At 40.7% G+C, this 22,205-nt stretch overlaps 1 protein-coding gene across 3 annotated transcripts; it reads right to left on the bottom strand.

Annotated features, from left to right (window-relative positions):
• Positions 1-456: 456 nt before the first annotated feature.
• tprg1 (tumor protein p63 regulated 1) lies at positions 457-18,568 on the bottom strand. Of its 3 annotated transcripts, none has more exons than XM_068320503.1 (6): positions 18,295-18,568; positions 17,494-18,129; positions 16,854-16,945; positions 13,425-13,493; positions 2,720-2,873; positions 457-1,345 (listed from the first exon to the last, which is right to left on the bottom strand). In XM_068320503.1, exons 2-6 carry the CDS (start codon positions 17,956-17,958, stop codon positions 1,151-1,153), a joined length of 975 nt encoding a protein of 324 aa, XP_068176604.1. In that variant the 5' UTR covers positions 17,959-18,129; positions 18,295-18,568; the 3' UTR covers positions 457-1,150. The 3 variants fall into 3 exon arrangements, with proteins under 3 accessions (XP_068176604.1, XP_068176602.1, XP_068176603.1); XM_068320501.1 differs by having other exon boundaries at positions 13,425-13,601; positions 18,295-18,566; XM_068320502.1 differs by lacking the exon at positions 18,295-18,568 and having other exon boundaries at positions 13,425-13,601; positions 17,494-18,268.
• Between the last annotated feature and the right edge of the window lie 3,637 nt (positions 18,569-22,205).

The following is a 22,205-nucleotide window of genomic DNA, read 5'->3' on the forward strand; positions in this document are numbered from 1 at the left end:
GCCCCAGTGCTACACAAAATACCCAACACGTTGTGATGAAACATGTTAAAGGATGTTGACAGTAGGAAGAATGAAATCTAAAATTTGAAGTGGATTTAGATAAAAAGGAGTCCAAACCCTTTTGAACATGCTGTCCGGTCAACAATATATTCTATTTCACAGATTACCATAAACCTTGGTGGAGGAGTGGGGCTTGTGTCATGGAAAAATTAATCAGATTTTAAAAAGGGCCTACTCCAGGAAAAAAAATTCAATTTCTTTATCATTGCAAGATGGAATTATTTTAGAATATTTAGCATTTACTTACATGAACTCATTGGCATCTGGAACTACCTAATGGGTGCTTCCCCCTCCTGGTAAGCACAGGTACTCATCCCATGAACATACTGACAAAAGAATAACTTGTCACTTTCAGTACAGCTATTGTTCAACACCACCACAATAAAAACCTTCTCTACAACACATTTTTATTTTTACGGCAGCACAACACACAATATACACAACAGCAGGCTGTCATGACGCACTACCTATGTGTACAGTACAAAAAACCCTCATGAAGCTGCATGAACCATCTGCAAATCTTATGTCACTAAAAATAAAGAGACAGATTTGTGTACGTTTTTAAATCTTTTCTTTTCTGTGACTAAAAGATTGTAACAAAACAGGACGAAACAGAGGAAACAAAATCAAGGGGAAATTCCACACTGTAAAAATACAGAACATATGATAAAATTAAACTGACGAATGTGCCCCAACACTCCAGTAAATCTCTGAGGGGCAGAATGGCAAGGGGAAGAGCTTTACACAGAGACACTGGGGGAGGAAGAAAGGAGTCCCATTGCGAAAGCATTGAATTACCATATCACTGAGGAGCAAATACAAAGCTCCTTGAGAGCAGCGGGGATCCATCATCCAGTGAAGAGCGGTGTTGAAATGTAAAAATTTCAGAGTACTTAGGCACCACACAATGGTAATAAGTAGGGGGTTGGGGTGGGGTAGTTATTTAAAACAGAAATCCTGACAATCAGAGTAACAGTGGAGCAGAACATGTAAAAAAAAAAGAAAGTGAATGAAGACTACATGAATTAAATATTAAAAACACTAGAAAACCAATTGAACAACAATAAAACTACAAGACAATGTGGAAGGGTTAGAAGCCCACGTTTCCTCGAGCCATGCAGTACCCCAGCTTGTTCTGGTTCCCCAAGAACGACACGACACCCACATAAATGTCGACTGGGATGTTGTGATTCAACACCATGACGCCGTTGGCTTTCCCAGGAACTGGTTTCAAGACGTGAGCTTTCTGTGCTGCTTCTGTGAGCTGCATACGAAATTTCTCAATCTGTGGAACAGAGAAGGGTTCAAGTGAGTGTTAAACTAATTAAAAATGAGTTCCAAGCTCTTTATACATATCAGCGTTATGACCGCTGACAGGTGAAGTGAGTAACACTCAAAGTTGACATGTTGGGATGGAAAAAAGGGCAACTGTAATGATTTGGCAAGTGTGATATTTAAGAGTGGGTCAGAGCATTTCGGTAACTGTAGCTCTCATGGCATGTCCCCGGTCTCCAGCGGTCAGGATCTTTCTAGAAGTGGTCCAAGGAAGAAAAACCAGCGAAGAGGTGACAGTGTCATGCTGCCCAAGGTTCACTGATGCAAATGGGGCACAGAGCCTGGCCCATGTGGAGCTCAGATGCTGGTTCTGATAGTGGGTTCAGTTTTTTTGAGACAGCATTGTCAGTACAACTAGTTGTTTCATATTTGGGAAAATCCCTTGTGGTTGAATCATTTATTTAAATTGTTATTGCTTGATGTGGTGATTGAACACAGCTAGCAATTAATATATTTTGCCAATAAAACTAATGTAGAATGGTTGTTGAATTATTTTGTTTCCAAATGCATTAAACCCTCTCCTATGATCACTGAACCAATTACAGTGAGTATGTTTTGCCCACAAGGCAAGACATTAAGATTTCATTACATTCTTAATGAATGGTGCTGTTTGCAGTTCATATTTGTGGCCATCACTGAAATGTGTATAATTACACCTCACTCCGACTTCACAATAGCTGAAACAGCATGTACACTGTGACCGTGTTGAAATGAAAGCACACGTTGTAGGGGATGAATCGCACCATTAATGTTTTTCACAAATTATAAAGTTTTCAATTATTTTCAAACTTCAAGTTTTACAAAAATACACAATTTATTTGATAAAAGTTCAAATGCTTGCCTTCTGGTTTTATGGATTATATCTGATCATTGGGTCTCATGTGTCATAAGTAATTTATTTTGCTGCAAATCACAGATGGAGCGAGCTCCGCCACAGCTCCAGTGGGAATGACTCACTAATCTAATGATGAAGCTCAACGCACCATCAAAGTCTATGTCTCCATAACTCTAGGGGGACACACCTCTACCTGGTTTAGGCATATAATTAAATAGAATCAAATATTTTCAAGGATTTGTTCTGACAAATTAAAAGGTCATCTCAGCTGCAGGCAGTTTTTTTGTGCCAGTATGATTTGGGAAATGTGACTTTAAAACTGGTTCAAACTTTCAAGCCGTTAAATGTGACGTCTGTCTATTGGGTTTAAAAAATAATGATCTGTGGTAAATTTCTCAGACATTTCAAAACATCTGCAAACTTTTTGCTTGGCTCTTCATCGTGGTATGGAAGGCACAAAGTCATTAACCCTTACGTAGCACCACTTACGTCGCAGAGGGCGGCAAACTTTTCACAGACATTCTTCACGGGATGGTGGGTGAAGCTGATGAAAGGGTAGTCGCTAGCGAAGGGGTTCCACCTGGACGATAAGGAGGGCTCCCTCATCCGGTCCCAGTAGATCCTCAGCCCCTCCCCCTCCCTCCTAAACACACAAACAAAACCAATCTCTGTCAGCGACACGTTCGACTCGACAGCTATCAGCAGATCAGTCCCTTTCAGGAGGCAGTGAGAGAGTTATACATTGCCTCTGGCCACATCCTGATCAACAACAACTTACAGACTGTGTGAGCGGTTAGCTGTTAAGTGACAACCACAGAGCTGCGTTCACCTATGGCTTTATCCCAGGGTGCATGCAGGAGTAGAGACATACCATACCTGTGGTGCTGAACAAACAAGTTGTACTAACTGCAGCATGGCTGTGCAAAATCTGAGTGTAGCAACAACCTTTGTTGGTAGTAATGAGTACAGGTATAAAAAGGTTTTAAAAAGTACCAATTGCAGTATTTTATCAAATCACATCGTCTCGATATTCAAAACCACAACATGGATTTGTCAACGTTTGACATGCCGGCTCATTTTTTTTCTATAATTTCCCTGTTGGGAAATATTTTTTCCAGTCTCCTATATACTTCACATATATACAGGCCCTAGAACACACACACACACACACACACACACACACACACACACACACACACACACACACACACACACACACGGCCACATAGCGTAGCGTACCCTATGAGAAGCTTATGTCTTGCTCAAGGGCACCTTGGCAGCACTCGGGAGATGAGCTGGCAGCTCTCCAGCTTCCAGTTCACGCTGGTCTTGAACCTGCCACCATCTGGCCCCCAGGCTAGAACTAGTAACTGAGCTACTGCCCCCCCCCCCCTATTTCATATTTTACACTAGGTTTTAGCTCATGACCACAGGTGGGCAGTGCTGTCGTCCATCCTCAGTGTTTTAATTTTTTTCCACTTTCAAGCTTAATTGTAAGATTATCAACTGAGTATTGTAAAGTTAGAGACCATAAAACCTCTGAAACAATATTAGGTTTGGCTATGGGTTCACATTTTATGGAAGAATATTCTGCTGTAACTCCCCCACCCTGATTGCAATCACATCACCAGGTTGTTGTCAACACACAGCTGTGGTCTCTAGTCTGTTTCATTCACAAAGCTTCCTCAGCAAGAAAACCAACTAGTGAGTCTATCACTGCTAGCATTAGTTGAAGCGGGTTATGTATCGTCATTGATCAAAACAACTCTCTCTGCTGAGGTTAGATGCCTGCAAATAGTAAGGGCAGACTGAATAAATCAGTTAAAATAAACTAAATATTTAACTTTCTATTCTAAATACATTATGTTTAGTCCACAATAACTTGAACCTTCAGAAAAGAGCTAAGTTCTTTGCTGTTTGTGGACCAAAAATGTTTGTGGACCAGTGATCTAGGCTACTGTAATTATTTCTGAGTTCAAAAACCCATTAGTCACAGAAAGGCAAAAAAACAGGCTCCAACCTTTTGTGTGGATCAGCCTGAAAACCAGGTTCACCCATTCATGAGCTCTACACCTTTAAGACAGTTATAGGAATTGTATGCACAAAAAAATGTATAGCTACCTTCTGATGTTCAAAAATGCAACTAATCTGTCCTCAGGCCAAATATTTGATGTGAGGAGAATCTAATGTTTACAGGTCTTAGATTTAATCTGTAGTGTGTTCGTCACAGTTGGGCTCTCTGTAGTCGTTTTAAACTAAATGCCATAGGTTTTAATGAAAGTACCCTGGGGTCATATCTTTCGTCGGTCTAATGAAACCTCAGAAGACGTCAGAACACGTGCAGATCCCACCTTGGAATCGAAGCCAGAGTTGAAAAGCTTGTGAAAAGCTTTACAACTCTCTTTTTACTGTTTGTCCATCAAAACAGTGTGATATCTGGGGGGTAGAGGGTTTCTGTTACTGTTCTGAAGCCACAGGTTCACATGGGGTTCACATGGGGTTCACCCGCCTCTACATCTTTTCTTAGGCAAAGCATCCTGCAGAAAAGAAGTATTAAGGCTCACAAAGAAATGCCAACATATGAGACATCACGACCACACAGTTGTAATCTGAACTTCTACAACAATTCCTCACATAAATCAGATGACATTTTGCTAACTATATTGATAATCCATCAATCACTTAAAATATTTTTCAAAAGAATAATGCCAAACTTCTGCGGATGCTGTTTCTTCTAAAAATTTGGGGGAAAATCTGGAAATCATTTTGAAAACGTATCATCAAAACGAGCAATAAATTGGCCTCACAGCAAGAAGGTCCTGGATTCAAACCCTCCTGGGATTGAACTGGTGGTTCTAAACTTGTCCTAGGCATGAATGCGAGTGTGAGTGCTTGTTTGTCTTTCACGTAGTCCATTGATTAACTGAAATTTCCCTTTATATGTTTCACAAAGTTTTCAATGCATTCTTGATGAAACTGTTAAACTGATGAACATTAAGAAAAAGGCTACGTACAACTATGGAACCAAATGTTGTTCTTTTATTTGATGCTTTCCACTTCCTGTAAGTAATGCTACACTGTCGTCAGCTGGGGGTGTAGGTTAGCTCTGCTCGCAGCAGTTCTTACAGTCTGGAGCCACCAGACCTTCAGCTGGGATGAGTGGGCTGCAGGAGTCGGGCCCTGGACTTTAGTCTTCACACCCAGCCAACAATGACTCAAGAAGCAGCACTTGAGGGAATTTATAACATTTCACAACACCCTGAAACCCTGAAATGAGACTTCACAAAACTATTCACATGTCAAGTAGCACTTTCAGAAAATTTTATAGCAACAATAATCACTTCTTCCTTTTAATGTATAGCCCAAAACATTAAATTACGTATCAAGGAAATTAAAACATATTAAGAAAATAGAATACTATGAATTAAACAAGAACTACAGAGAACTCCCTAACCTTTGTACCAGTTCAACTTTAAATGATTATATAACCATGTCTGATGAACATGCTTTGAAAGCCTCACAGTAAACACCATCCAGCCCCACGTCTGTCAGCAACAGTCCATCCGACATGAAGGAAGATCTTACAAAACCTCACAAGAAGGGCAACGCAGAATTCTATCCATCATATTCATGACTAACAGTCATTGGTTCACAGGAAGTGTAATTTAAAAATCCTGATGCTGAGAACAGGAAAAAGTGAACATGGAATCAATTCCTGGTGGAGTTCATTTTCCTTGTAATTGTGTTTATCCTCACCTGTTTAACAAAACAGAAAAACAAAATCTGGGAAAAACCCAGATTAAAACAGAAGCTAGAAGAACCAGTACTGACAGGTTTGAGTCACCAGTCCAACATAATTACTCTACATTGTGACTGTTTGTCTCTATGTGGCTCCGCGGTACACTGGCGTCGTGCCCGGAGTGTCCCCCGCCTCACGCCCTGAGACTGCCGGGATAGGCACCGGCTCCCCTGCGACCTGCGTTAGCGGATTAAGCGGGTTAGAAAATGACTGACTGACTGTTATAGTAGAGCTCCTCATCCTATAAAACAGAAGCCAGACATACTTGATGTTTTTTTCCCCTCTTCTTGGAAAAGGCAGGTTTTTCTTTTTGTCTGCTGACATACAGTAAATCAATAAAGGAAATAGTTTTTTTTACATCCTTCTATCGATCAGTCATCAATGATTATTCAGGGTAGGTCTCCCCAACCTAAACATACTGGCGTCGCCACACAGAGATGGCACTTGATGGGAATTCTGAGTGAACGCCAACTCCACAGGCCTGGTTCATTTACCCTTCACAAGTTAAGTTAGTGGTAATTTACTCAGTGTACATGCATCAAAGGCAAATAATGATCTCAAGTTTAATTTAACATGATTTATTCTCTTCCAACATGTGATGTTTTTTTCTCTATTGGACACATCAGATATTGATGACATTATCCTCAACCCCTCTGAGGGGTCATTTGATCCGTGGTCTTTAGGCGATTCCAGTTTAGAAGATGAGAGATCAGTTGAAGACGGTGATTTAATATCAGAGGTGCCAAGCTAAAGATCTCCTGGTTTCCTTATGAGTGGATGTGTAAACACTTGCTTAGTGTTCAATGATGTGCGTAGACGTTGTAGATAGTTTTCATGAGGTAGCTTGCTAAGACATCCTAATATACTGTATATTGTACAGCACAATTTAAAGAGCATAAAGTTTATTACAGCGATCAAACACACAGATGGTATGTCAGCGTGCATCCGTGGAAAAAGACTTGACTCTGATGTACCTGCCTGTGTGCATGAAGAGGTAACAGAGGACATAAATAAATCACGAAGCAGGCAATTTCCCAACACTGTTCTGATTTCCATAATGATCTGTCACCATGACACACTCATTTTACCGCATATCTTGTGCAAGACCACTTCCTGCCAAATAGAATTTTACACCTGAGGCTAAACAATAGTTGTGTATCTGCTGATATGTCAATGTTCCAGGGAGGGGCTGCATCGTAATGCAACCATCATCCCTGTTTACACAAGTACTTTGAGAATGGCAACGCTGCTGCTGAACATTGTGTGCCTCCAGAGCCGGAGAGAGAAAAAAAAGAAAAGGGTACAAAAGCAAAGCCCAGACTGAAAGACTGATTATATTTCAGCAAAAGCGAGCGAGGATGGTGGGGTTATGTTTGTACACATTGCCCTTTGTAGGAGCACACAACTAGTGCCCTTGTATAAATGGGGATATTAAAAAGCTTTGGTAAATTCCACAGGTAAGCTATCACAAGGAGAGGGACCAGCCCAAACAGGCACAGCAGGGCTGGGCTTTTCAGCCAGAGGCCTTGGAAGTCTTCACTGTGTTTATGTGCCAGCGCGAAGGTTTGGACTTTCACTGCACCTCATTTCCATGTCGTCACAAAACAAAGAAACAAGGAAAAAACGGGCCACACTTTGGTCATTCATGCGTTTCTCAAGAAGACACGGGTTTATGTCAGGTTTTTAAAGAAGAAAGATCGAGGCTAAAATGAAGGTACCCTCAGCTGACCTGAGCAGAGGAGTTACAAACAACCCAGGGTTTGCACAAAAGGCAAGCATGCGTAGGACAAACACTGTATCCTGAGCTTAGGAGCAACCGACGAAAATTATTCACCGGGCTTTCAACCGCTTCAGACTCATAAGTCAACACACAAGACAAACAAAACGCTCTGCTCCAGTGCGCCATGGAAAGTGTCCCACATTGTCTCAGGGTGAACAAACAAATCTGGTTTGATTGCTCAATAGAGCCTGCAGGTTTGTCAGCCATCCATAATCATATCCATCCAAGACAACACAGAGCAGAGCTGAAGGGGGAAACAGGATTGCTAGAAAACAAAGACAAGCACAAAGAATGGCACTCACTTGTTATACACCACTTCACTTCATCACTGAACCCTTGAAAAGACATACGCATGCATCACTGAGATACAGCTGAAGGCCTGGAACCTGCAGCCATGTTACTGTCCATGTCGCGACGCAAAGCTGTGATATTATAGCTGTAGGCTGTTGGCGAAGACGTTTCCACCTGAGAAAAGTGTCCACAAGCTGAAAGCTGCACCCAGGCTGGGTGTATTCAGAGCAGCATGCCCAAGCAGCAGACGGCTGCTAATGTTCTGCAGCGACGCTGCACACAACTGGCAGCAGTGAACAGACTCGGATCCAGATCGCTGCTGCTTTGGGGGACGGAGACGTTCCCAACCTCAAATGGGACACATAGACAGAAGACACTATCGTGGTCTCGCAATTTATGTAGTGAACGTCATGTATTAGACGTGCAACGTTTTTTTAGGACTGTTAAAGAAATTAATTAAAGTTAATTAAAGTTTTTTCTAACAGGACTGTGCATGTCCTAAACCAGCTGTCAAAATACAACAGAGGCTTTAAAAATAACCCAAAAGATTATTAGGTTTGATGTTTATTTAGATCCCTATTATTAGTTACGTGCAATGACATGAAATTACATTAAGTTAGACAGTATAATCAGTCAGTGTTTAACTTTACATATTTAATTATTTAAAACAAGAATCAAAGTCAGTTTTGGTCAGCTTCTAATTCCATGGAGCTTTACAGATGTCTGATCTTTGGTTGATGTTGTTAACCTCACCCCACCTGCTTCACAAATCTTTTTTTTTCTTCTTTTCCTTTCGGCTTTTCCCTTCAGGGGTCGCCACACCAGAAAATGTTTAAGCAAAAAAAAATCTCAACAAAGCTGAAGAACACCCATAGTGATGTCATCGGGGTAATCTCAGGTCGGACTGAGATTTAGAGATTTGGTATCACAAACTAGACATGGGGTAGTGGGCATTTGTGAGGATGTACTGCCTAAGGCATTATGGCAAATGTAGGACAGCGTTTATAGAGATCAATTGCTTTATCCTGATCTCACAGAAACTTAACACAGACACATATCTTGGTTTAACTAAATTATAGAGGGCAAAATGCAAATATATTATATCAACAAATTTGAATAATTACATTTTTTTTGCACAGACCTAACCCATAGACTAATGACAGTCGCAGAAAGGAAATGTAGCCCTGACATGTATTGAGACTGAATGTTTCCTAAATTGTCAGTTTTTAAATTTATTATTACATTACATTATTTAGCCATATTTCTAAATTATGGCAACATGTTTTTTCTGAATAGAGAGAAAATTAGAGGATCTCTATTAAGAATCTGTGAGACATTTCCACTTACAGAAAAATATAGAAAAGCTGAAAATCAACAGTCCTCTTTCTTGTAAACTGAAATAAACTCAATTTCGATAAAATGAAATATACATTTACTTTAACATATTTATTTACATTAATGCTTATTTTAGCAGCAAAACATCTCTGTATGGATTAAAACAGATTCAGTTCTGTTAAGATGTTAAATTTAAAATTGGTAAACATTACTATAATCTAATTCATTCCAAATCTGTATTCAGTCATTTTAAAAACTGTTTTTACAAGTGATCACAGAATAATCTGATCTAAATTTGATCTGATCTGACCTAAATTTATCCTCACTGATTTCACTAAAGGAAAGTTAAATCACAGGGAACAAGTAAATCAAGAGGCAATGCAAAACAGAAATACACAATAAATACATTAATAAATATATCACATCAGGTGCTCTAAACTCAAACGTGTGTTTACTTAACGTTCAGTTGTGATTTATTGAATCTAGTTTTTCTTTCTTGATTTGATTCAGGACTGAAACTGAGTGATAAATTATGTGCATGTGTGTGTGTGTGTGTGTGTGTGTGTGTGTGTGTGTGCAGGCGTGTTGCTGAAGGATACAAATATCACGCTCAACTTTCACCGTGTATTTTGCCTGATTCACATCACACATGTGACTCAGAGGGACTCACCCCCTGAGGGGGGCTCATGCAGCCGCCGTGAGCTGACTGCCCTCTGCTGTCTGGTTGCGTTCGCTGCTTCCATCTATTCACGGCTCTTTAAGGGTGGTGCAAAACCTGGTCCAAACAGATTAACGGCGAGGATAAAGATTTTCACCCCATTGATCAGTGTAGTAATACAACCTATATATAATCAATAAGAATCCCTTTTCCTGTCAGTGGAACTGCTGTCAGTGAGGAGGATGTTCAGCTCCTTACAGCTAAAGATGGGGGTTAAATGAGGCATTCGTCCCTCTGTCTGCTGAGTCAGACAGAAAGAACTGCAGCTGAGAGTCTGTCCAACATTCATAAATGTATATTTCTCACAACAATTACTGAAGCAACCTCTGGTGAGGCTTCTTCAAACCTCCACACCCAACTACTTCAGACAGGAATAATAAAAAAAAAAGAAAGGAATACGCTGGGTAATTAGTTTGTCTAGACAGTTTGGAAAGACGGCACATCTTTCCCAACTGATGCAAAGTATACGGTGTCTTTTCTTCACCTGGAGAAGGTGTGATGAAAACAAAATCACTGACATTCCCTCATCACTTTTTAATGACATCGTCAAAGCTTTGGAGCGGCTGATGAGGTTACTAATGCTAAATAAGATGCTCCTTATGGAGAGTTTAAAATCTTTGTTCTAAAGTTGATGGTCTGCAGGAAATAACTTACATTCATTCTAACTTCAACATGTTTAATTCTATTAATCTATTTTCGATTTTTTTTCTTGAATTAACACAATAGATACAAACTAAAATATCACAAACATGACAACAAAGATTCTGAAAAAAAGATCCAACATTAATTATGTCTTAACTCATAAGTAGTTTAGCCATAGCAAAAGCAACTGAGGAAAGCGCTATTAATAAAAAAAAAATCTTAGTGTGGTCAAAAAACATGTGACTGAAGGTGTGGAATATGTTGGTGGTGTTGGACCGTCTAGCAGCGCTGATACTCACCAGCAGCTGCAGAGTCATGAAGGCGTCGTGGAGCAGACCAACGAGGAGCAGTGCTCGCCTTCAAAAACCTCCACTGACGGTGCACACTGACATCAAGTGGTCTGATCACAACTGTCAGCCGCGCACACGTATTGTCACACACAGTAACCATCATTAGCACGTCAAATGATACCTGTTGATGGAACTGATTTAAAAAGTTGCAATCGTGTAATCCCGTCTACACGATTATTACTGAGGTGGAACAGCTGAACCCCGTCAGGCTGAACCCGTCAAACATCTACACTGAAGAAAAGCTGCTCTCCAACCGCAGCTCAGAAACTACTTTATTCTAAAGGAAACTCAGGAAGGATGGAATTTGAACGGAAATTCTTAAACTTTTACCGAGGAGCAAAACAAGCTTTCAAACTGGTGACATCACCGACTGGTCTGTGCGTGGCCCGGGACAAGAGGACTCTGCCATGGGTGATTCAAACCGCCCGGAACACAACTGGTACCCATGAGGTGAGGTGAGGAGTCGCCACTGGGTCCGGAGGAGTGAAAGACAACACCCACAACTGCCACAGCCTGCTCACCCCACCGCAGAAGCATCCAGGCTGAGGAAGAGCTTCTCCCCTCAGGCTGCCACACTCCTGAACTCTTCCTCCACACTACGCCAGGAAAAGTTTATTCTCGCGACAATTATTTATTCATTAGTTTAGACAGTTTCTGACTTATGCAGCATATGAAACTGTCAATTTAGTTATCAAACTGAGCAGCATATTGAGTCTTAATGGACATTTTACTTTGAATGTGGAACAGATACACTGACATACATGCTAATAGATGTCAAACTGCAGCTAACAGTTAAAGAAATAGTTTGACTCCACATTTATGTCTCAAAATGGATCACATAACGAACATCTCTCGTCATGATGATATATTACCCTCAGCTCAGTATTTTAGATTTTATGGTCTACAACTTCACAGTTCCTGTCTCAACAATCCCATCAAGCAGCTATTTCCACTGAAAACTTCAAAACCTACAATTACAGCCTGAGGACTGAACGCCACTGCAGTCAAACCGCAGTTTACATCTCGTCTGTCCAGACTGAAGTAAGGAGACCAGCAGCGTTAAAAGAAGTTCAGATATGATAAGTTATGTTGCCTCATGTCTACCGGATATGTAAATGAACAGTTAGTTGTTTGCAGAAGTTCACCGTTCCTAACTTAAAGGGCGTTAAGGTTAAATTAAATGTTAACAACCCAAAACATTAACATAGCAGCAGAATAATTTTAAGAACCTGACTTGCGGTACTTTTCTCTCACATTGATTTTGTGATGAGGAAAAGTTTTGTGTACTTTTACAGCAGTGGGAAGGATTCATTTTTATATGTACACCAACTTGAATGTTTATCAGTTTCTGCCAAAAACAAGACACGATGACCTAGACAAACTAAAAAAACAAAAAAAAAAACACGACAGCTAGAAGACAAAGAGAATGAGGGAGAAAGAAGTGGAGATGAAAGTGGAAAGAGAAAATGTTTGAGGATTCAGTCTTTCGTATTTCAAACCGGCTCTTTACTGTTGCACTCCCGGGTGGCTTTTGCAAGGGTTTTATGTATAATTTAAAGTAATGTGCAGAGATAAAGCGCCCAATAAAGGCAACCCTCTCTAAGCTCTTCACAGCACATTACGTTTTATTCATCAAATTAGTTTTAGTTGGTTTGGTATCCCCTGAGCCATCTTTAAAAGGTTTAGATGAAAGGACTACATTAATTTTGCCACTAATCAGTCAAGCGACAGCTTCCAGTCACAGCCGTGCACTCCTTACCCCCGATCCACTCTCTGCACACTCCCCCCTCTCTCGACCTCGTCTTTCCATGTGTCCCTGGTCGATCCCTATTGTGATCCTGCATGGACCCCCCCCACCACCACCACCACCACCACGAGCCGTCTGATGCTGCCGTCGGCCGCGCATCACTCTCTCTTCTCTTACAACTCAAATCACCGCCGATACCCTTTAGTAAATCATGCATATTCTTCCAATCACTGAAATTCATTAAAAAGGCTGCTTGTTACATTTTTCATTCTCTTCAAAGTTTTCAAAAAACTTGACTTCTTTAGAATAAGTTCTGAAATTATTACGTAAAAACATTTCAACGCAGACTTTCTGAACACGACTAAAAATGCGAGGAGATCTAAATTCAAAAATCAGTGACGAGCTTTAAGTTTAAGTAGCAGAAGTTTCCCGATTATCATTTCACACCACAAATGAGACGTTATCCATCTGAGACATAGCGGCGACACGTTTCCTGTTGAAGGGCTTGTCATAGGCTAATGAGGGCACTTACTTGAACAGGGAATACTTTGGGAAGCTGAAATATCCGTGACAGATTCGGTCCACAAAGTTCAGGGGGATCCTATGTATATGGTCACAGCAGAACATGACAAAGTCGTATTTCAGGATCAGGAGAGAGTTGTCAGTGATGAGAACGAGACGCTCCTTTTCATTGTTCCAGTGATCCACCCTGAAACAACCAGAGGGGGTTACAAATGCAGAGAAATACTGAAGACCAAGATCACTAGTACCAGAAGGTGTCTGAGCTCGCAACACAACAATGCCGCAGCACTGAGGTTATAATGGTATAATTTTTTGTAGAATGCTGTGCTTTATTTACACCATATGTGACAGGATCTCTGTCCTCCAAGAAATTGTTAATTTAGACTCATCAGACCTGGGAATGTTCTCCTGAAAAGCTCATCAAGGTATGTTGTGGTAAAAATCAGACAATCCTACAATCCTACAGGTTTGTTGCCTCGCCACTCTCCCATGGATGTAGGAACCGTGACCACTGACCTTTACTCAGATGAGAGAAGTTCCTTCTTAAGGTTCCTATGGATCTGTTGTGACTTCCTGAATGACACTTCAACATGCTCTAAAGGAATTTTGGAAGGTCAACTCCTTCTGGCAAGGTTCACTTGTTTCATGTAGTTTTTATCTGTAGATAATGTTCCTCACCAGGGATCTACGGCGCTGCTTCTCAGTTGTTTCTCACTCAATTAATTAAGCTTGATGACACACCACATGTAGATGTAATAGCGTCAGTCCCACCTACTGTACCGGATGTGCAATTACCCTTTCTTCTGCTGCATCAATGACTACCTTCCTGCTTCTGGAATTGTTCTATAAAATGATTTGATCAAACGTGGTTGGTAGTAATCAGGCCTGCGTGAGTCCACCTACCTCAGATACAACAACTTATTGATGCAGCCTTGAGGGTTTTTTATTCGATCTGATCAGCTTTTTGCTTTGTCAAAAAAAAAAAAAAAAGATGCAGAGGAATATGTTACTCTCATACTGATCTATGATAATCTGTATTTTGTACATTCTTCTAGCTAATCTTGACATAAATGCCAGAAACAGGGGGGAAATGTAAAAAGCATTTGATATTTGATAATTTAATCTAAACCAAAAACTATAAGTAGAAGGGAAAGTTGCCATTTTAAATGGCAACTTTAAAGAGTCTAAAGAGGTGTTGCTATTATCTATTTGACGCTTTTTGTGTGAGGTTTAAATCTGATGTCAGTGCTATGCAGGAGGTTATTCGAAGTGGATAAAAAAAACAAGTATGGCTATACTGCTCAATTATGTTCTTTAAAAGCCTCCAAAGAACCTCTAGAAGTCCCTTTAGCAAAGTTCATACAATATGCATGTAAGCATTTCCACGTTTCTTAATTTTAGCTGACAAAAGAAAGAAAAATCAAATCAAAGAAACACCTTTAAAACAACAAACTAAAATCTATTTGCTCTCAAGCCCTTGAAGTGTGTTCAGAAAACTAATTTTACTAATTGAAGTCTCAAGGAAGATCCTCTTCTACTCTTCCTCACCATTGTACACACAACTAACTCAAAGCGGCAGGACTCTTTTCCCTGGTCTACGGGGCCAGCAAACAGTCTTTATTGCTGCTGGCAGCTCATGGGACAAAAAACACAACTGGATGTAGTGAGAAGTTAACTCTGAATGAAGAAGAAGAAAAAACAATATGGTGAGCAAAGTTCAAGAACAATGTATGAATTCAAATACTCTCACTATCAAAAGGTGGAAAGTAATAAAGGTGCAGGTCTTCAAGGACTAACATTAGTTGCAGAGGAATGCGACTGAAAATTACATATGATTTTTAAAAAGGCAGTTTGCGTGCATTTGGAAAATATTAATTAAATGAAATGAATGAAAATGAAAAAGGTAACTGCCTTGCCCTACTTTCAACTCCATTTGACTCTTTTTGACTGGTAATCTTTGTGTTGATTTGCTTATTCAGTTTCATAAATATTGCAAAATTCTGTTACCAAAAGATTCAAACACATAGAACTCCAGCTAGCAAAGATAATAAATCAAAACATCAGAACCAAGTAATAAAAACACAAGAATAACTGTCAGAATCCTTAAAAATTAGATGAAGTGAGATAATCTGCCTCTTTCTAGAGTTGGTGAGGAAGATGGATTTAACTTTCCCTAGGTTTTCTGACATTACTCACCCCTGGGCAGAGTCAGAGGAAGTGTTACTGCATTAGCATAAAATACATTTTTTGTAGCAAGAAATCCTACAACAGCTCCTTCAGCCTTGGTAACTGCAGGCCAAATGTAGGACAAACATTAATGCGTGTTTGACAGAGCAGCATAAATGGTATGCATTATTCATTCTCACATGTGCAGCCCTTTAAATGAAAGCCTTTGCAGAAGTGATACAAGCTGACATCTGAGAGTGCACATGGTTAATACCCTGCAGGGCTTCATTTTGCTCCGTGTTCCAGGCTGTGAGAGCACCAGCTCTGTATTGATTCATGTCATCTTTTGGATGAGAACAGTGGGATTTGGGTTAACTATAGGTCTGTACTGTACTATGATATAAGCATAGAATTTAAGACACGTAACCACCCGGTCTCCCACGAGGCAGACAAAACAGCATAAATGATACTGATGCATGAACGATGAGCTAGACACGAAACCAAAAAGTCATCGCTTCTTTAAGTTTGCATCATTCCTGTTAGCCGGAAACCTTGAAAATCCTGGTTAGCAGTCAAACATTTGATGCTTTTACTGTTGCTGCAGAGGATTTGTGTCCAAGGATGAAGTTTTCTACTTCTGCGCCAACTTATTTGGAATTGATGTGGTGGAGAGATCATGACCTCTACTGAAGGTGGGTGAGCATGTCTTAGGTTCAATGTGCCTAAAACCTTAAAATAAGCCAGCTGAACAAAACAATCCTAGAGAGTATGAAAAACCAAATTCTGTCCAGAGGTTCTTCCAAGAGACAGTTTCTTTGTCCTGAGAACAGGTCTTCAAGCCTTAAACCCCCAAATACATTAATGATTAATCAACTCATGAAACGTCAGTAAGGAATTACTTACCGATGAATCAATTAAAATCGTAAAAAAAAATTTTTAGAAAATAATGGAAAAAAAATTGTAGTCCTAACAAATGCTAACATTTCAAAGTTTATTTCAATAGCAAAGTGTCCTGATGCTTTTGTTTGTGTCTGTTTGTTTATTGTCTATTAGAAGATAACACACGGAATCCAGGTTTTTTTTGGTAATATTGTGTTTTTTGTTGGTTTGTTTTCTTTAGTTGTTTTCTTTTACCATCTTCATGTGTTTTGCTTACAAACAGTTTGATCGTTCGTGTGATGGTGTCGTTCAAGTGATGTATTATTACCAGGCTTTTTATTGAGCACGTATGTGACTGCATGAAACCGTAGTAACACAGGTCTGGTGTACTCACTCTGTCATCAGCCACATGCTGAGAAAGCTGCCGTCTACGTCTTTATCCACCAGAGCCTCCACATCCCTCATGGCCTGATTCAGAGTCCCAGGCTAAGGACACAACAACACACAGTGTCACATCCTAAGAGTCCTAACTAACTGTAAAGTTCATAGTGAGCTCTACTGACGGTCTAAGTTACACGCTCCCACATCCAACATTGTTGATGTCAGACGCGTGTTCTCACCTACAGGAGATACTCCCTGAGGAGGGGATATGACCTCTTCTGGTGTTTTAGTGGTTTTTTGATTGTTATTGACATAGTGGGAGAAGAAATGATTCTTCATGAGTAAAATGAGCAAAAATCTTTCAAAAGTTACTACAATGTAGACATTTTACCTGCAAAATATATGTAAAGTATTGTAAACTGAATGCAGTAGTCTTTATCCTGTACAGCTGTTTTGTTTTTTACATTAGTTATTTCAGGAGGTTTTTAATCTGATGGTTGGATTGAAAACATTTTCTTTCAATAAAATAAACAAAAAAATATAAAACTTGATTTTTTTTTAGTTCAACTGAAATTTCCTTCCTTTTTTTGTTTTTTTTTACATCACAGGAACACAAGCTCCAGTCACCGTGACAGAAAGATCAACATCTTTACCCTCAAAACGAAGAACTTCCTGAGTTTGAACTGCTCCAGGTGTGTGTCCTCAGAGACAGCCGCCCGCTGGGTGGGCACCTCCACGTCACCCGCCGCCCGCTGCTCAGTGACCTCTGACTGCTCCTTTGTGGCCTTCGTCACCCTCTCCTCTGTGACCTCTGTCGCCCGTTCCACCGTGACCTCTGCCCGTTCCTCAGTGACCTCTGCCCGTTCCTCAGCGACCTCCGCCTGCTCCTCAGTGACCTCTGCCCGTTCCTCAGTGACCTCTGCCCGTTCCTCAGTGACCTCCGCCTGCTCCTCAGTGACCTCTGCCCACTCCTCAGTGACCTCCGCCCGCTCCTCAGTGACCTCCGCCTGCTGCTCAGAACCGGCAGCAGGTGGGGTGTCCTCCGTGTTGCCCTTGGGGGAGCTGGGCTGCTGCTGCTGCTGTTCTCTTGCCATTCCTTCCCCTTCTGCCTCTGACATGTTTGTCCACAACAGCTTTTCAAATCAACAACAACACTGATGTTTGTCTGTTTATCAAGTGAAACCAAAGCTCCTCCGGTGTGTTTTATGATGCCTTCACTGACCGTCCCTTCTTTGGTGTGTTTTTATGAGGCCTTCATGGACCTCCCTGCTCTGGACAGACCTGTTTGTCTGGGTGAATGAAACAATGCCTGTCATGCCAACAACAACATACTAGTGTGTTTACTGAGGTTTTTTCCGGGTAACACGTGACTACTCTGGCCTCTCCAGATATAAAACGTAACTATCGGTCATTATTTAAAGTGATTTTAAATCATGAGTAAATAATTCACGTACCACTCGTGATCTGTGTCGTGACGTGGGCTCTGCGGAGGATAGAGACGCGGCAGGTGTTAACTTCCTTGTTCCGTGTCTGACTTCACAGCAGTCACTCCGCAGCTTCGGCTGTAGCCCCGCCGGCCGGGCGGCCCTGCGCGCTAGATGGAGCGCACTGAGGTTACCCGCGGCGATCCGCGTCCTTCATCACCGTCCTGATCCACGGTGATGAAGTTCACATGACGTCCACAGCCCGGGGGATTTCTCACGTTTTTTGGACGACAAGCGATGAAACCAAATCATATCATCATTTTCAGAGAAATGAAAGTATGTTTAAGGTGAATGCTGGAATAGAAACCTTCCGTTTCCTGTCAGCCTCACCTTAGTAATAAACAAATTGTGTTCCTGGAATCACGTGTGTGTGTGTGTTTGTGTGTGTGTGTGTGTGTGTGTGTGTGTGTGTGTGTGTGTGTGTGTGTGTGTGTGTCAACAAACAGGTTACCATCATACCAATATGATGATCCTCCGTTAATTATAGAGAACTCATCTTGTAAATTCAGTCACTGTCATGACATTTATTTACTTAACATACAAAAAACAACAACTTTTTGCTAAGATCGAATATAAGTCTTTGTCAGTCTTTAATAACTAAATCCACATATCAATCATTGGATGGTACTTCCTGTCTGTCAGCACTGGATCATCACTAAAGACACAAACCGGGCCAGTAACTTGGCTCGACTAAACATTCAGGTTTGTCACATAGGATTCCATCTGTTTATGGAACATTTCACTTGCTTTGAATTCCTCTGTCAGGCTTATGTTTCAATCTCGACATCTTTTCCTAAAATACCAGTGAATGGCATCCAGGATTGAACCGGACAACAACACAATGAAGCCACTGTGGGATGAACCAGATCAGCAAATGAGGAAAAAAAGACTTTTCACTCCCACAAATCCTTGAATAGCATCTCCATTTCCACATCAGTCTGCGTAAGCTAATGTATTCTGACACGGTATGCAGTAAGACTACTCATTCCCAATCACAACTCTGTCAGGGATCGCTCCCAAAGACTTGTTGGAAGTTCAAATCCAATCCAGTCGTAATCTGCAGCCGTCAAAGAAATATAGATGCATTTCTAAAGCAGTTTTTTCTGCACGGTTGCTTAGCTACTCCCACAGAGTGAGATTTTAATGCTCTTTAGTGTTGTGTGAATGGCCAATAGCTTTCAGTTCACATCTCATTTAAGCTTCTCTCTTTTCTTTTCTTTTTGGTCTGCAGTCAAGTAATTACACTTCTATTCAGTCAGGAGGTTTCTTTCTTCAGTGGGTTAATAATGTTTGTTCAGATTTTCCTATTTTTCTGTTCACACAGAGGTACAGGAAGAAGAGGCTGGAATTTTCTCAAAATATCCATGAAGCCTTAAATCTTGTTGTTCTTTTATTTAATTCTGTGATGACTATGAACTAAAGAGCAGAGCATAATTGAATCACAGACCTGGTGGTAGTTTAATGGAAATATCTCAGCATGACTGCACCATAACATTGGATTTCTGATGCTGCATGCTTTATGTAAAGCAGTGAACTTAGAAACCTATTGCCCCGTGACGCTTCACATCACCGTAGAAGCGAGGATAAGCATAATCCATATTGTTGTATCTAGGCCAAATAATCAACACTGCATAACAGGACATGCTCACTGCTGCCAAGATGAGCATTTCAGCTGGTGTTGCTTATCCTTAAGTTTACGCTTCAGTCTCCCAGTGCAGGTTTTTGGTGCTCTCTGAAGATATACATGTTTATTACAAGTGGAATTTACCATGAATTAATAATAGCTTAAATAATACATGCAGTATTTCTGGTAGATGTTTTAAATGAAACAGTGCTGCACTATTATGGTATGGTGGTATATGGTATAACGCAGCGTGTGTTCCCTTTGAGTATAATCTTATATCCATGTATCTAAGTTCATCTGGTGTGTTTGATTAGTTTGGTGTGCTCAAAACCATCATCATGATCAACTTTTTCACATCAGTACTCCATACTTCATAACAGACAATATATTGGTTTTAAGAATTTTCAGAGCTTTTATTACTGTACTTTTTTTTTTCTCATGCGTTTTTATTGTCCCTGCTTTTGCAGATTTGCTGATTTTATTAACCTCTTTGACTCTTGTTCAGTCAGTTAAAAATACAGCTCATAAAATTGTGTGGCTTCATGGCATTTTTTTAAACTGTTATTTCTATTTCATACTACAGGAACATACTGTACAAGTGACGTGAGGTCATGGGAGGCAGGTGAGGCACGGTCTCACCTGCCATCATGAAAGAAAAAAATGAACAATGGAAGAAATAAATTAAATGGTTGTATTTATCCATATTTCATACATTTCATATATTTCACATTTACCGCTCAAATACTGTGCAGAGACCTGCGGTGAGGCACCAGCCAGCAGAGCCTCACCATGGATTGTGCCATGTTTGACTGGCTGTGTTGACATGCTATACAGTGAGACCAAATTGCTCTCTCTATTTGTCGCTATTAAAATGTTCAAACACATTTGTTCTATGAACTAAACTTCCATAATTTAGCTAATGTATGTAATTTACAGGGGTTTTTTTTTTTCAACAACTGCATGTGTCCTGAAACCGCTGGGAAAAGGCACGTAGTGAGGCACACAGTTCTCTTGCCTCATGGTAGGGGGCGCTGATGATCCCAGTGATTCGGGCGGGGATTCCTCTTCCTCGGCTGAAGGAGTGACAGCAAGCTACGATTTATAGTCAGCGAGTCAAGAGCAGCCATTCATTTGTTACCCTCCTGCCTTGCCTTCCTATGAAAATGGAGGATTACATATCTCAACTCAAGATTTTTTCGATGCTTTTGTTCACAAGGAGCGGCGCATGGACTTCATTTATAAGTAAACGTAACATATAAACAAACATGTAGGTAACAACATAACAATGTTTTTTTCATCAAATGTGCTTATTTGTGGTACAGTTTGTATGTCTAAATAATTCTGATCTGAGACTTTAAAAATAACCCACTCACTGTTGATAGTTAAATGATTGTGACGGAGCAATAGAGATCGCTCCGTCCATCTTCGTTCCGCGCGCCTCTCTCCCTCGCCCAGGAGAGCGACCGCAGCAGAGCTCTCATTGTTTCCTGACAGGACCGCAGGAGCGTGGTCCCGCTCAGACTGTTGCACGTACATTCTCGGGTGGGTCCACGTCAAACAAACTGTCGCAGTAGTGCGTTCGAGGGTGCACACTCGACGCCTACATGTTCTCCCCACACCCACACAGAACTTGATGAGAGACGCTCACCTGAGGATGCTGCGTTAGTCCGTATCTGGTTCAGGGGCCAAACCGAGCCACTACCTGGGGTGTAGCTTAAATAGCGTAAAGTGGGGCGCTGTCAGGCTAGCCATTACCTGGACTAAACCATTTGGTGTATTATTGGGTTATTTTGTATCTTGCAGGGTTTTGAGAAAATTTCAAACAGCCATATGATGGGCATTTATGTTTTATGCTGCTCTGGTTTATTTGGTAAAGCAGGTTTTCTGTTTGGGGTTTATTATATCAGATATTGTAAAACCAAGCCCATTTAATTATTGTTGTTTTGCCAGGGGAGGGCCATGGGGTTATTTAAGGGAAGCATCTCTGCTTTATGGAGGAGAGTTGGAGAGAGGAGTTTTGGAAAGTTGGAGTTGCAAAGTTGGAGTTGCAAAGTTGGAGTTGGAAAGTTGGAGTTAGAAAGTTGGAGTTAGAAAGTTGGAGTTAGAAAGTTGGAGTTAGAAAGTTGCCGTTAGAGTGGCGCATTATCGTACATTGTGAATGGGTGCTTTTGGTAGTGTAAGTTTTCTCTGTATATACTTCTTTTTGTTGCACTGGGTTTTTGGTTTTGGGAATTTTGATCTTCACTGTAAATATTTT

The sequence above is a fragment of the Antennarius striatus genome, chromosome 7, assembly GCF_040054535.1.
Source record: "Antennarius striatus isolate MH-2024 chromosome 7, ASM4005453v1, whole genome shotgun sequence".
Taxonomy (NCBI): Eukaryota; Metazoa; Chordata; class Actinopteri; order Lophiiformes; family Antennariidae; genus Antennarius; species Antennarius striatus.